We start from the raw sequence: 16,196 nt of genomic DNA, 5'->3' as shown, positions 1-16,196 counted from the left end.
CTGGCTGCTTGGTACATGGCCCTGCTCTGCTTCTGGCTACAGCCCATTCCTCACTGCCCAGTGTGAGCAGAGCTGAAGGTACATTTAGAAATACATTCGCACTTTGCCCGCTCATCACCGCTTTTGAAAGCAATGATGTGGAAAACCCGTGCTTTCCATGCAAGGGCATGGACTCCCTGTTAGCTGATCTGACGAATTGGAAGAAGATAGCATGCGTGCACTTGTGCATGTTCTACCTCCCAGCGCAGCAAGAGCACCTCACCCTGTCTCCATAGCTCCAATATCGGTGGAGCCCCAGTGTCCTCAGTTGAAAGGTTTGTCAGTGTGTCGCTGCCAAACTCTGGTGCCAATGCAGATCCTGTTGCCCCTTGTTCTGTGAAAGTGAAGTGAGCAGAATTATCACTGGGTTCAAAGTTCATGGAATGCTGCGTCGGTTTTCCTGTACTGGTGTGAGCTGTATGAGTCAGAAGGTTGTGGGTTCAAGCCCCACTCCAGAGACGTGAACACAAAATCTAGGCTGATGCCCCAGTGCAATACTGAGGTGGTGCTGCACCGTCAGAAGTGCCGTATTTCAGATGAGACATTAAACCGGACCCTGTCTGCCCTTTCAGGTTGTCATAAAAGATCCCATAGCACTATTTCAAAGAAGAGCAGGGGAGTTCTACTCAGTGCCCTGGCCAATATTTATCCCTCAATCAACATCACTAAAACAGGTGCTCTGGTCATTATCTCATTGCTGGTTGTGGGAGCTTGATGTGTGCAAATTGGCTGTAAAGTACTTTGTGATATCCTGAGGTTGAGAAAGGCACTATATAAATGCAAGATTTCTCTTTACTGACACAACATACCCAGTGGAAATATTATGCATTCCGTTTTGAAAAGAAAGCATTGTGCTCATTGTAACATCGTTGTACAATTAATACCTGTGTCAGTACAGGGCTAAATACGGCTTCTGATGACAGTGGCTGCAATACATCAAATTAACAGATATATGAGCTGCGGTATTTGCTGTTTTGTTTCCTCATCTCCTGGGTTGCTCTCCTGGAGCTGCAGCAGTTCTTCCCAACATCTGTCCATGCCCATATTTGGGTTTTGGAGCCTGTGCTGGGATCCTCGGACAACCCGCATCCGAGCAGCTTGAGCCTGAACCGCCCTCTGGTAGTGAGAAGGGGAGTTGGGGGAAAGGCCATGTTCACTTGTTTTGACTGGCGTGCACCTCGACAATGTGGCTGGTGCTATTTTGAAAGAAGCCTACTGCTGGTTTCAGGTGTTAGGCCCCCTTTTAGTATGGAAATCAGGATCCTGGGACCTTGAATACTAATTTATTTTGCAACTTGGCACATGCCGATCCGTTCCACGGGTGGTGGAGTCGAAGAGGCCCAGCAAAGATAAGTGTGGAATTATTAAGAACGAAAGACTTGCATTTATATAGTGCCTTTCACGACCACCGGATGTCCCAAAGCGCTTTACAGCCAATGAAGTACTTTTGAAGTGGAGTCACTGTTGTAATGTGGGAAACGCGGCAGCCAATTTGCGCACAGCAAGCTCCCACAAACAGCAATGTGATAATGACCAGATAATCTGTTTTTGTTATGTTGGTTGAGGGAGAAATATTGGCCAGGACACCAGGGATAACTCCCCTGCTCCTCTTCGAAATAGTGCCATGGGATCTTTTACGTCCACCTGAGGGGGCAGACGGGGCCTCGGTTTAACGTCTCATCTGAAAGACGGCACCTCCAACAGTGTAGCGCTCCCTCAGCACTGCACTGAAGTGTCAGCCTAGCTTTATGTGCTCAAGTCCCTGGAGTGGGACTTGAACCCACAACCTTCTGACTCAGAGGCAAGTGTGCTACCAACTGAGCCACAGCTGACAACTATTATATAAAAATAATGTGCGCCCACCCCCACCGCACTTACCTTCGTACCGTCCAGAGGCCCTTTTAATTGGTAGGCCTTAATCGCGACGTTTGGCACCATGCAACCTGTCAGCTCGATGTAAATGAGGCCAGGGCCTATTCTTTGCCTTGGGTACAGGCAACCAGCCGACCGCCCAAAGGTCAATCCCCACCCCCCCCACCCCAGAGGTTCTCCAGATGTTGCGAGCAGCCATTGACTGTGCTTTCTGATCTCCTCACTGTACAGCTATATTTAGAGCCTCATTCGAGGTTATGGTGAAGCAGCTTGTTTACTTGCGTGAGTGGGGTGCAAATGGGCATCGGCATTAGTGCAGGCCAAAGAACCAGTCTCTGCCCAGTGAGATTACTAAATTCACGAGGCCTGAATCTGACTGGACAACAAGATGCCAGGTTGATTGGCAGGTGATAATCATGAACAGAAATGGAAGAACTTTAATAATGATTTTGGAAGGAGGAAAATATGGGCCAGAAAGCTTGTTTGTTATGAGAGGAGCCTCAAAGAATTCTGCAGCAGGTTCAGTGAGAACATGAAACCAATCTTTTAAATACATGAATTATGCGGATGTGAGCAGATTACTTAAAAGTGAAACCACATGACCAGAGGATCCGAGTACAGAAGCAGCAGGCAATGAGCGACCGGAGACGGGAAGAAACAGCGTCGTAAATGTGGGAAACAGAATCCCGTTAGAATTACTGTCAATTCACTCTTGAAAATGGAGTTGGCTAAATATTCTTCAAATAACGGGGGTTAAAAGTTATAAAGATTAGTATAGAGCCAGACTGTGGCCTGATGGGATTGTGGGAATGTTGTTTGTGAACGGGATTGCTCAATGTTGAATAATTTGGTTATAATGAGCTGCTAGTCTACCCGCTTCTGACATGCCCTCCTACATTGCCCACTGTAGCAGGGTAGGTCTCCTGGCATAATGGTGATCAAGGCATAGGGGGATGTGCTGGGCCATGCTGTTACATATTGTGGTGGTATACAATTCTGCCTAGCATAGTGGTAGTGCCACGTTACACGAGGGAGGGTGCACTCATGGTGGAGATGAGAGTTTGCCATCAAAAAGACTGTGTTGCGGTCACTTCTACCAGTGTTATCCTGGACAGATGTGTCTGTGATGGGTAGGTTGATGAGGACGCGGTCACTCTCCACATGTTGGTTCTCGCATCACTTGACACAGCCTGATCTGACAGCTATATCCTTCAGGACTCGTCCAGCTAGGCCAGTAGTGGTACTGCAAAGTCATTCTTGGTGGTGGACATTGAAGTCCCCCACTCAAAGTATACACTGTTCCCTTGCTTGACTTGGAACTTTCTCCAATGTAGAAAGTATTGATTCATCAGTTGAGAGCAGGAAGTAGGTGGCGATCAGTAGGAGATTTCCTTGACCTTGTTTGACCCCTCATGGGTTCTGGAGGCATTGTTAAGGCCTCGTAGGGCAACTCCCATCTGCTTGTACATCACTGTGGCCCCAACTTTGGTCTATCCTGCCAGTGGGACAGGATATAGCCAAGGATGGTGATGGAAGAGTATGGGATGTTGGCTGATGGCTATGATTCTAAGTGTATGACTGTGTCAGACTGTTGCTTGACTAGTCTGTCGGCACCAGTCCCTAGATGTTAGTGAGGAGGGCTTTGCAGGGTCATTTGCGCAGAGATTGTCTTAGTCCCAGCCTGGTACGATGCCTGGGTCGTTGCAGATAGGTAGAAACTTTTTTTAACAACTTGGTCAAATGTAGTACAGTAAATTTTTTCTGGTGGGGGTGGTTTCTCCCAGTCCACCGCCAGAATTGTGGCGTGGACCCCACATTGTACGCATGTAGACTGGGGCTTCCGCCCAATCATCTGCTCACATTACAGTGGCAGAGTGGGAGGAGCCATGAGTAAATTCACCCCTTTTATATTTCCAAGTAATTTCGGGAAGGATAAGGGTGAGTGAGTATCATCGAAACAAAACCAACTTTTTTTGATTTACATTCCTGTGATGCACCTTGGGATGTTTTACTATATTAAAGATGCTATATAAATGCAAGTTGCTGTAGTTAGAGCAGAGGCCTGAGGAAGTCACACCCGAACATTATCGTGTCTTCCCCTCTTTTAGTTAGTGATCAATCTGTGCATTTCAAACTTTAGAACATGAGGCTCACCATTACTGCTGGTGATAATAGTAGGCAGACACTTGGCACATTGATAGGGCATTCTTTGTTCACTGTTCAATGGAGGTGGTAACCCATTTAACATAATGGACAGAGGAACATCTGCCCAGTGCATTCAGCACTCATCGCTTTTATTGTCGACAGTAATTTCTGGCCTATCTTGTATTTTTGTCCATGTCAAAAAAAAGATTTATTTTCTTGTAGTGGAAATCAAAAACCATCACATACTGGAGTGTATGAAAAGATAGCTTGCAATAATTGGCTGAATTTTAGGCTCTACGGGGGACCTGACTGCCTGCCTGCAGTCTGAGGTTTGCAATCTAATATATTATTCAGTATTAATGTCCATGCTGACATTTCCCAGTGGATGCAGGTCGTATAAGAAATAAAACAAGTGAATTGGAAGTGCAAATTAAGCTTAAGGGTATGACATTGTGGCCATAACTGAGACCTGGCAACAAGCTGGGCATGACTGGGAGATAAATACAGCAGGTTCTAAGGTCTTTAGAAAGGAAGGGAATTTGGAAAAGGAGGAGGAGTGGCAATGTTGACAAGGGACACTATTACAGCAGTAGAAAAGGGGATATCGGTACGGGTGAGCAGGCAGTAGAAACTCAGTAGAATTGAGGAATAGAAAAAGATGCAAGACTTTGGTGGGAGTTGTCTACAGACCTCCTGATAGCAGTGATAAAGTAGTGGAATACATAAATGCGGAGATCAGAGAAGGTTGTTGCAAGAACGGCAGCATAGTGGTAATGTCACTGGGTGAGTAATCCAGAGGCCTGGACTATTGATCCAGAGACGTGAGTTCAAATCCCACCACGGCAGCTGGGAAATTTAAATTCAGTTAATTAAATAAATCTGGAATTAAAAAGCTACTATCAGTAATGGTAACTAATGAAACTATCCGATTGTCGTAAAAACCCATCTGGTTCACTAATGCCCTTTAGGGAAGGAAATCTGCCCTCCTTACCTGGTGACTCCAGACCCACAGCAATGTGGTTGACTCTTAACTGACCTCTGAAATGGCCTAGCAAGCCACTCGGTTGTAACCAACCTCCCCACCAACATCTGGGGACCTTTGCCAAAATTGGGAGAGCTGTCCCACAGACTAGTCAAGCAACAGCCTCACATAGTCATACTCACAGAATCAGACCATTCAGCCAATGTCCCAAACTCCTCCATCACTATCCTTGGGTATGTCCTGCCGGTGGCAACACAGTGGTGGTGGCACAGTGGACCTGGGAGTCCTCAACATTGAAGTCTCATGGCTTCAGGTCAGCATGGGCAAGGAAACCTCCTGCTGATTACCACCTACCGCCCTCCCTCAGCTGATGAACCAGTACTTCTCTATGTTGAACACCACTTGGAAGAAGCACTGAGAGTAGCAAGGGCACAGAATGGACTCTGGGTGGGGAACTTCAATGTCCATCACCAAGACTGGCATGGTAGCACCACTACTTACCGATCTGACCAAATCCTGAAGGACATAGCTGCCAGTCTGGGCCTGCGACAGGTGGTGAGAGAACCAACATGAGGGAAAAACCTACTTGATCTCGTCCTCACCAATCTACCTGTCGCAGATGCACCTGTCCATGACAGTATTGGTAGCAGCGAACACCGCACAGTCATTGTGGGTCACCCTCCAACGTGTTGAGTGGCACTACCACCATGCTAAATGGGATAGATTTACCACTACCACTGTGCTAAATGGGATAGATTCAGAACAGGTCTAGCAGCTCAAAACTGGGCATCCATTAGGCGCTGTGGGGCAGCAGCAGAATTGTATTCTACCACAATCTGTAACCTCATGGCCCGGCATATCCCTCACTCTACCATTACCATCAAGCCAGGGGACCAACCCTGGTTCAATAGGGAGTGTAGAAGAGCATGCCAGGAGCAGCACCAGGTGTACCTAAAAATGAGGTGCCAACCGGGGGAAGCTGCAACACAGGACTACATGCATGCTAAAAAGCAGAAGCAGCATGCTATAGACCGGTCTAAGCGATTCCACAATCAACGGATCAGATCAAAGCTCTGCCACATCCAGTCGTGAATGGTGGTGGACCATTAAACAACTAATGATAGGAGGAGGCTCCATGAATATCCCGATCCTCAGTGATGGTGAAGCCCAGCACGTGAGTGCAAAAGACAAGGCTTAAGCGTTTGCAACCATCTTCAGCCAGAAGTGCCGAGTGAATGATCCATACCAGCCTACTCCTGAGGTCCCCACCGTCATAGAAGCCAATCTTCAGCCAATTCGATTCACTCCACGTGATATCAAGAAACGGCTGAGCGCACTGGATACAGCAAAGGCTATGGGCCCCGACTACATCCTGGTTATCCTGCTGCAGACTTGTGCTCCAGAACTAGCCGCGCCTCTAGCCAAGCTGTTCCAGTACAGCTACAACACTGGCATCTATCCGACAATGTGGAAAACTGCCCAGGTATGTCCTGTCCACAAAAAGCAGGACAAATCCAATCCAGCCAATTACCGCCCCATCAGTCTACACTCAATCAACAAAGTGATGGAAGGTGTCATCGACAGTGCTGTCAAGCAGCATTTACTCACCAATAACCTGCTCACTGATGCCCAGTTTGGGTTCCGCCAAGACCACTCGGCTCCCGACCTCATTACAACCTTGGTTCAGAAATGGTCAAAAGAGCTGAATTCCAGAGGTGAGGTGAGAGTGACTGCCCTTGACATCAAGGCAGCATTTGACCGAGTGTGGCATCAAGGAGCCCTAGTAAAACTGGAATCGGGGGGAAAACTCTCCACTCACTGGAGTCATACCTAGCAGAAAGGAAGATGGTTGTGGTGGTTGAAGGTCAATCATCACAGCCCCAGGACATCGCTGCAGGAGTTCCTCAGGGCAGTGTCCTAGGCCCAGCCATCTTCAGCTGCTTCATCAATGACCATCCCTCTAACATAAGGTCAGAAATGAGGATGTTCGCTGATGACGGCAGTGTTCAGCACCATTCACAACTCGTCAGATAATGAAGCAGTCCATGCCCGCATGCAACAAGACCTGGACAACGTTCAGGCTTGGGCTGACAAGTGGCAGGTAGCATTCACGTGATGGAATACTCTCCACTTACCTGGATGAGTGCAGTTCCAACAACACTCAAGAAGCTTGACACCATCCAGGACAAAGCAGCCCACTTGATTGCCACCCCATCCACCACCTTAAACATTCACTGCCTCCACCGTACTGTGGCTGCAGTGTGTACCATCTGCAAGATGCACTGCAGCAACTCGCCAAGGTTTCTCTGGCAGCACCTTCCAAAAGAGTGGAGGAGCAGAGAGATTTAGGAGTCCAAGAACAGAAATCACTAAAAGCTAGAGGTCACATGCCAAGACAACAAGATAATTTTACACTTGCCAATAATGGTGGCACAGTGAACTAGCATAAAATAAAGGCAGCATGAGAGCATCCTGGTAATCTGAGGTTGAGCAGCAGTATCCAGTGAAGATAGTCACACACACAGCTGAATGTTTACAGAATAGCAGTGCTTGTGGTTTATGTATGAGGGATTCCTGTTGACAGGAACGCAAAAGGTGCTGTCTATTATCCCCTGGATTTTTTGGGAATCCTGCCATTTGAAAGAACACTATGGCTGAGGCCGTTGCTCCCCGGCCTCCATGGAGAGCACAATGTTGTACGGCATCAGTTCGTATTTTTTTTATTGCAGCAATGCAATGCAGATTGACTTATGTCGCTGCTGGTTCAAAAAAGTTCAAGACGGTAATCATCTTGATTGCAACTGGCAGTGCTGTGCTTACCTGGGCATTGGGCTTCAGTCCTCCTGCAGCACCTTAGCCTGAAAAGGCATTGTTCCTCAGTGAGGTGCAGATAATACCTTAGGTTCCGATAGATTCCAGTGGTAGGTTAGCAGTGGGCAAGTGCTCCTTCCTCTCTGTCATCCAAACATCCAGTTCCTTTGAGTATTTTGGTATCCAGATATAGCAAATGGGACCCCTTCTGCTAAGGGGGATGATGGGACCAAAGAACTTCCCAGCTCTCCTTAAAAGCTTCTACCTACATCACATCCCATCACAGCAGGAAACTTTTCAATTGTTATCACCACAGTGGCCAATAATTGACTTTTTAGTCATTCTTTGGATGTGTGTGACACTGTAAAGGCTTCATTTATTGCCCATTCTTAGTTTCCCTCAGAAGGTGGTGGTGGGCGTTCTCCTGGAACCGCTGCAGTCCTGGTAGTAATTTTGCTCCCACAATTGTAGGGAACAGAGGGCAATTCCAGGACTATTTACCGCTGATGTATGTCCAAGTCGGGATGGTGCGTGACTTGGAGGGGAACTGGCCATAGCGCACAGTGACCGCACTTTCAGCTTCCTTTAAATAAAATGTCAATAGAAATGCCCGCCCCCCCACCCCTCAACTTGTGACTGGCAGTGCAGGTGAAACCCAAACAAGGCAGGGATTTGGACCTGTTGCGTACTGGAAATAGGCACAACTGGGGCACAATGTAGAGGAATATTGGGTCTCCAGCAAAGTTTCCGCTAATTTTTTTTGTGCGCCGTCCCTTTAAATTTGCAGCACAGCTATCTTTTCCAGCAGCGGCCTGCATGGGACCTCCCAATTGATACATGGCCGCGCACCTGCACATCTTAGGGGGAACATTGGTCTCCAGGTCGAAAGCTCGAGGAACAGCACTGAAAACAGTTGGGCAGAGGAATTTCAATTAATCGCCGTCATCTCTCTGTCCTTCTCTCTGCTTCATCCTCTCTTTCTGTCTCATTTTCTCTCGACTTCATTCTCTCTGCCTCATCCACTTTTTCTTTGCCTGTTTTAGTTTCTTGCTCTCCGTCTGCTTCATTCATTCTGCCGCATTTGTTTACTTTGCCTGTTTAAGTTTCTTGCTCTCTCTCGCTCTCTCTCTCTCTCTCTGCTTCATTCATTCTGCCGCACTCATTTACTTTGCCTCTGCTTTAGTGTTGTGCTCTCTGTATCTCTCTCTGCTTCATTCGTTCTCTCTACAGCACTTATTGTGCCTCTCTTCCCCTCTGTCCCTTTGTCTGCCTCTCTCACTCTGTGCCCCCTCTCTCCTTCCCTCTCTCTCTCTCTCTCTTCCTCTGCCTTTCTGTGACTGCTTCACTCAGACTGGCTGTATCCCCCTCATTCTGCTTCTCTTGCTTAAAAAAAAACACATGTACGCTACACATTTGATATTAGATTTGTTTTTTCTTGTGTATACACTAATGCTATTGTCCTTTGAAACTCTCATGCACTTGTACTGTACAAACTTTATATTTGATTATATTTGACTTTTGTTGTCTAAACACTAATGTTTTCAACTTTTTGAGAGGATGGAATTTTGTCAGAGACTTTATAAAATGATGATCATAAAGTTAACCTAATAAAAGCGAATTCATGCCAAGTAATGAAAGTGATCCACTTATTTTAATTTAATGTGTTTCCTCTTTGTGAGTAGGTGTTGCTGTGTATTTGAAATTCGCGGGGAAGGATTCGACAGGCTGAACTTGGCAGCGCTGTTGTGGGCATTAATTTTTCCTGAAAGATAAAAGATTAAATCAGAGATGGGGCAGCACGGTGGCATAGTGGTTAGCACTGTTGCCTCACAGCGCCAGGGACCCGGGTTCGAATCCGGCCTCGGGCGACTGTCTGTGTGGAGTTTGCACATTCTCCCCGTGTTTGCGTGGGTTTCCTCCGGGTGCTCCGGTTTCCTCCCACAGTCCAAAGATGTGCGGGTTAGGTTGATTGGTTATGATAAATTGACCCTTAGTGTTAGGGGGATTAAATACGTGGGGTTACGGGGATAGGGTGGGGTATGTGTTGGTGTAGGGTTTACGGGGATCGGGTGGGATATGTGTCGGTGCAGGCTCGATGGGCCGAAATGGCCTCTATCTGCACTGTGGGGTTTCTGTGATCTGTGATTATAATACTACAGGCAGAAAGCTGAGCTTCGAAGGAAAGAGGGAAGGAAAAAAATCTGCTTGTGAATTCTCTTCACGGACAAGCAGAGCCTGTGCGAATATTGCTCATTTCCACCTTACTTTAAGGACCTTGGGGGTCCAATTAGTTCTCTGTACAGATATCACTCAGCAGTCACCACAAGTCAAGCGTAAAGCTATGAGGTAGAGCGAGAACATTCTGCTCACTAGCGAGCTTAGGGCTGAGACAAAAACCCAAAGCAGTTGTTTACTGGCCCTGTCTCCAAATCCTTTGTTTTTTAAAATTTTAATATTGAACAATTTATTTACAGTTAATGACATTACAGAGCTCTTTGTACAAAGTCACAAGCCATTCTTGCTCCGCTTCCCCACTGCTCCTTTGTGTTCTCTCACACTCCTACCAATCAGCTCCTCACCTCTGCAGAGAAAACAAAAATAAAAGATTTTGTTCCATGTTCGGATTCGTCCCCTCCCCCTATGAAAGTAAAGCTTGCACACTCGTGAACAATGAATTCAGGCGAGTTCTAAAGAATAGATTCACTTTTCAATTTGTGCTGGGCTCCTGTTTATATGGTGTCACATCTCTTGATGCTTGGGTAAACTGCACCCCTTGGTTGAGTGACTTGCCCCCGCCCCCTGCATTTTCCCTGGCCACATTTTACTCAGGAGGGCGACCTGTGGCTTATTTAGAACCTGTCAGTAGTGGTGTCTGAGAGTTCCAAGGGTGGATCTGACATCATAGATCCCCACAAGAGAATAACTGGTTCCAGCGCAGCCTATTTAGGTCGAAGGTTGCAGGCTTCTTTCATTACCATTTCAATAGCCAGATAGATTAGCTGCATGGTTTAACTGATTTACTTGTGCCTGTTTACTTGTGCAGCAGGTGCAGGGTAGGCCCACAGTTTCCATGACGACAAACTAAATTGACTTGATTTGCCTTAATTTCTGGAATTATAATTAATTATTTTGATTAGTGAAGTGTGAGACGAGGGGCCATTAACACAGTAAGACATGGATTGAAACATAGCTTTCAATCATGGCTTGTGAAAATAACCTTTTTTCACAAGCAATTCAATTGAACGGTGGAGTATGAAGTAATTTTTTCCTCTACCCCCTTTCCCCAGTGTGCTAGCCTTATCAATCGATCTCCAGTGTCTCCTTATTAATGTGAATAGAAAAGTTCAATAACAATCATCTTCCAGTGCCCCCTCGGAACTGAGCTGTCAAGAGTTTAGTAAGGCAGTACAAAGGGAATCTTGCATCGAACCTACAAGACCTCTGTAGCCTTTCTATCCTTTGAACCTGTTGAAAAATGAGAGTTTGAAGAAACAAATAAAAGGCAAATCAGCTGAAGATGTTTAGATTGAGCTGTACGGCTTGACCTCCAATAGGCAGGACAAGGGTTTTCTACACGGCCACTAGTCCCATATGGCCAACAGGAATTGTGCTTTACTGATTTTTCTCAGAGTATCTGACTATTTATTGGAGAGAATGCAGTTGGGGCACAAACACAAAGCAGTGAAAAGCAGACCCCGGTCGGCACATCCTGAATTCCTCACATCTCGGAGGACTTTTTATTTATTCGATCATGGGATCTGGGGGTCGCTGGCAAGGCCAGCATTTATTGCTCATTCCTAATTGCCCTTGAGAAAGTGGTGGTGCTCCCATAGAGCTGTTAGGGAGGGAGTGCCTGGATTTTCACCCAGCAACCATGAAGGAATGGTAATATATTTCCAAGCCAGGATGGTGTGTGACTTGGAGGGGAATTTGGAAGTGTTGGTGTTCCCATGCGCCAGCTACCCATGTTTTTTTAAATTATTCGCTTATGGGACCTGGGCATCGCTGGCAAGGCCAGCATTTATTGCCCATCCCTAGTTGCCCTTGAGAAGGTGGTGGTGAGCCGCCTTCTTGAACCGCTGCAGTCCGTGTGGTGAAGGTACTCCCACAGTGCTGTTAGGGAGGGAGTTCCAGGATTTTGACCCAGCGACGATGAAGGATCGGCGATATACTTCTAAGTCAGGATGGTGTGTGACTTGGAGGGGAACTTGGAGGTGGTGGTGTTCCCATGCGCCTGCTGCCCTTTTCCTTCTAGGTGGAAGAGGTCGCAGATTTGGAAGGTGCTCCTGAAGAAACCTTGGCGAGTTGCTGCAGTGCATCTTGTAGATGGTACACACTGCAGCCACAGTATGCTGGTGGTGGAGGGAGTGAATGTTTAAGGTGGTGGATGGGGTGCCAATCAAGCGGGCTGCTTTGTCCTGGATGGTGTCGAGCTTCTTGAGTGTTGGAGCTGCACTCATCCAGGCAAGTGGAGAGTATTCCATCACACTCCTGACTTGTGCCTTGTAGATGGTGAAAAGGCTTTGGGGAGTCAGGAGGTGAGATACTCACCGCAGAATGCCTAGCCTCTGATGTGCTCTTGTTGCCACAGTATTTATGTGGCTGGTTCAGTTAAGTTTCCATTCAATGGTGATCTCCCCCCCGCCCCGCCCCAGGATGTTGATGGTGGGGGATTCGGCGATGGTAATGCCATTGAATGTCAAGGGGAGGTGGTTAGACTCTCGCTTGTTGGAGATAGTCATTGCCTGGCACTTGTGTGGCGCAAATGTTACCTGCCACTTATCAGCCCAAGCCTGAACATCGTCCAGGTCTTGTTGCATGTGGGCATGGACTGTTTCATTATCTGAGGAGTTGTGAATGGCACTGAACACTGTGCAGTCATCAGCGAACATCCCCATTTCTGACCTTATGTTGGAGGGAAGGTCATTGATGAAGCAGCTGAAGATGGTCCTTCTAGAGGTTGCGGTTTTGGGAGGTGCTGTCGAAGGAGCCTTGGAAAGCTGCTGCAGTGCATCTTGTAGATGGTACACACTGCAGCCACGGTACGCCGGTGGTGGATGGGTTATCAATCAAGCGGGAGCCACTTTTTCCTGGATGGTGTCGAGCTTCTTGAGTGTTGTTAGAGCTACACTCATCCAGGCAAGTGGGGACTATTGCATCACACTCCTGACTTGTGCCTTGTAGATGGTGGTCTTGCTGCCTACGGGCATAGACTGCTTCATTATCTGAGGAGTTGCGAATGGAACTGAACACTGTGCAATCATCTGCGAACATCCACACTTCTGACCTTAGGATGGAGGGAAAGTCATTGATGAAGCAGCTGAAGATGGTTGGGCCTAGGACAGTGCCCTGAGGAACTCCTGCAGTGATGTCCTAGGGCTGAGATGATTGGCCTCCAACAACCACAACCATCTTCCTTTGTGCTAGGTATGACTCCAGCCAGTGGAGAGTTTTCTCCTCGATTCCCATTGACTTTAATTTTACTAGAACTCCTTAAAGCCATACTCGGTCAAATGCTGCCTTGATGTCAAGGGCAGTCACTCTCACCTCTGGAATTCAGCTCTTTTGTCCATGTTTGGACCAAGGCTGTAACGAGGTCTGGAGCCCACTGGTCTCGGCGGAACCCAAACTGAGCATCAGTGAGCAGGTTATTGGTGAGTAAGTGCCACTTGATAGCGCTGTCAGTGACACCTTCCATCACTTTGCTGATGATTGAGAGTAGACTGATGGGGCAGTAATTGACCTGATTGGATTTGTCCTGCTTTCTGTGGACAGGACATACCTGGGCAGTTTTCCACATTGTCGGGTAGATGCCAGTGTTGTAGCTGTACTGGAACAGCTTGGCCAGAGGTGCGGCTAGTCCTGGAGCACAAGTTTTCAGCATGTCAGCCGGGGTGTTGTCAGAGCCTATGGCCTTTGCTGTATCCAGTGCACTCGGCTGCTTCTTGACATGACATGGAGCGAATCAAATTGGCTGAAGACTGGCTTCTGTGATGGTGGAGACCTCAAGAGGAGGCCGAGATGGATCATCCACTCGGCACTTCTAGCAGAAAAGATGGTCATCCCATCTTGGTCAATAGCTTTAATAGAGGCCTAAGAATTATCTTCTTCCTGCTTCCTCAGGTGGTTCAAGGGATAGAAGTAAAGGGTAAAATTATTTTATTTGCTTCCACAAGTGCATTGTTCTACCACTGTGAATGATTCACCTCGTGACTCCAGTAAGATCTGGTGGAAGCAGCCCACACGTAGCCAAGTTTGAACATCCATCACAAGATAGATAGAGATAAAGAGGACACTTGACCTACCGTAGCTCATCCATCCAAAAAGACTCTGTAGTTTCTCCATCACAGCATCCGATTGTTTCTTAAATGGCAACAAGGTTTGTTTTCCTTCACTTCCCCTCCTCAGAAGTATTGAGCGCTCTTTGTGTGAAGAACTTCCTGACATCATGTCTAAATTTACCTTCTACTAGTTTGACCCTCTCTTGGTTTAGATTGAAGCTGTGCACTGAATTTACTTTTTCTATATCATTTACTATCTTGGGTAACTCATCAGGTCAGCTCTCAGTCGCTTCCTTTCAAAGCCCAAGTTTATCCAGCCTTTCCACATAGCTTGCTCCTATGACTCAATGGATCAGTCTCATGGCTCTTCTCTGAACTGCATCCAGGGTTTGATTGTCTTCCCTTTTACAATGACCAGAACTCCGTGCTGTTCTATCAATGGCGGTGCTGTGCTATCAGTGGTGGTGCTGTACTGTCAGTGGTGGGGCTGTACTGTCAATGGCGGTGCTGTACTATCAGTGGTGGTGCTGTACTGTCAGTGGTGGGGCTGTACTGTCAATGGCGGTGCTGTACTATCAGTGGCGGTGCTGTACTATCAGTGGCGGTGCTGTACTATCAGTGGTGGTGCTGTACTATCAATGGTGGGGCTGTACTGTCAATGGCGGTGCTGCACTATCATTGGTGGGGCTGTACTGTGAATGGTGGTGCAGTACTATCAGTGGTGGTGCTGTACTATCAATGGCGGTGCTGTATTATCAGTGGCGGTGCTCTACTATCAATGGTGGTGCTCTACTATCAATGGTGGTGCTCTACTATCAGTGGCGGTGCAGTACTATCAATGGCGGTGCTGTACTATCAGTGGCGGTGCAGTACTATCAATGGTGGTGCTGTACTGTCAATGGTGGTGCAGTACTATCAGTGGTGGTGCTGTACTATCAGTGGTGGTGCTGTAGTATCAGTGGCGGTGCAGTACTATCAATGGTGGTACTGTACTATCAATGGTGGTGCTCTACTATCTATGGTGGTGCTGTACTATCAATGGCGGTGCTGCACTGTCAGTGGTGGTGCTGTACTGTCAATGGCGGTGCTGTACTATCAGTGGTGGTGCTGTACTATCTATGGTGGTGCTGTACTATCAATGGCGGTGCTGCACTATCAGTGGTGGTGCTGCACTATCAGTGGTGGTGCTGTACTGTCAATGGCGGTGCTGCACTATCAGTGGTGGTGCTGTACTATCAATGGTGGTGCTGTACTATCAATGGTGGTGCTGTACTATCAATGGTGGTGCTCTACTATCTATGGTGGTGCAGTACTGTCAATGGTGGTGCTGTACTGTCAGTGGTGGTGCAGTACTATCAGTGGTGGTGCTGTACTATCAATGGTGGTGCTGTACTATCAATGGTGGTGCTCTACTATCTATGGTGGTGCAGTACTGTCAATGGTGGTGCTGTACTATCAGTGGTGGTGCAGTACTATCAGTGGTGGTGCTGTACTGTCAATGGTGGTGCAGTACTGTCAATGGTGGTGCAGTACTGTCAATGGTGGTGCTGTACTGTCAATGGTGGTGCTGTACTGTCAATGGTGGTGCAGTACTGTCAGTGGTGGTGCAGTACTGTCAATGGTGGTGCAGTACTGTCAATGGTGGTGCTGTACTGTCAATGGTGGTGCAGTACTGTCAATGGTGGGGCTGTACTGTCAATGATGGTGCTGTACTGTCAATGGTGGGGCTGTACTGTCAATGGTGGGGCTGTACTGTCAATGGTGGTGCAGTACTGTCAGTGGTGGTGCAGTACTGTCAATGGTGGTGCTGTACTGTCAATGGTGGTGCTGTACTGTCAATGATGGTGCTGTACTGTCAATGGTGGGGCTGTACTGTCAATGGTGGTGCTGTACTGTCAATGATGGTGCTGTACTGTCAGTGGTGGTGCAGTACTGTCAATGGTGGTGCTGTACTGTCAATGGTGGTGCAGTACTATCAGTGGTGGTGCTCTACTGTCAATGGTGGTGCTCTACTATCAATGGTGGTGCTCTACTATCTATGGTAGTGCAGTACTGTCAATGGTGGT

The 16,196-nt window shown here is 47.4% G+C and overlaps 1 protein-coding gene across 3 annotated transcripts in view; it reads left to right on the top strand.

Moving 5' to 3' along the window:
* The window catches only part of trim44 (tripartite motif containing 44), a 103,654-nt gene that overhangs the window by 44,503 nt on the left and 42,955 nt on the right, over window positions 1-16,196 (top strand). Inside the window, exon 5 of one of the 3 annotated variants that reach the window (XM_086007556.1) lies at window positions 8,637-9,501. The exons of the other annotated variants lie outside the window; for them this stretch is intronic. Within the exon in view, the coding sequence (XP_085863682.1) occupies window positions 8,637-8,892 (256 nt within the window). The 3' untranslated portion in view covers window positions 8,893-9,501. Of the gene's footprint in view, window positions 1-8,636; window positions 9,502-16,196 lie in introns of those variants that run through there. 3 annotated transcript variants of the gene reach the window in all.

The sequence above is a fragment of the Somniosus microcephalus genome, chromosome 15 (genome assembly GCF_052327205.1).
Source record: "Somniosus microcephalus isolate GS21.2 chromosome 15, FLI_Smic_1.0, whole genome shotgun sequence".
Taxonomy (NCBI): domain Eukaryota; kingdom Metazoa; phylum Chordata; class Chondrichthyes; order Squaliformes; family Somniosidae; genus Somniosus; species Somniosus microcephalus.
The sequence above is the reverse complement of the archived record's forward strand: the minus strand, read 5'-3'. Positions and strand labels throughout refer to the sequence as shown.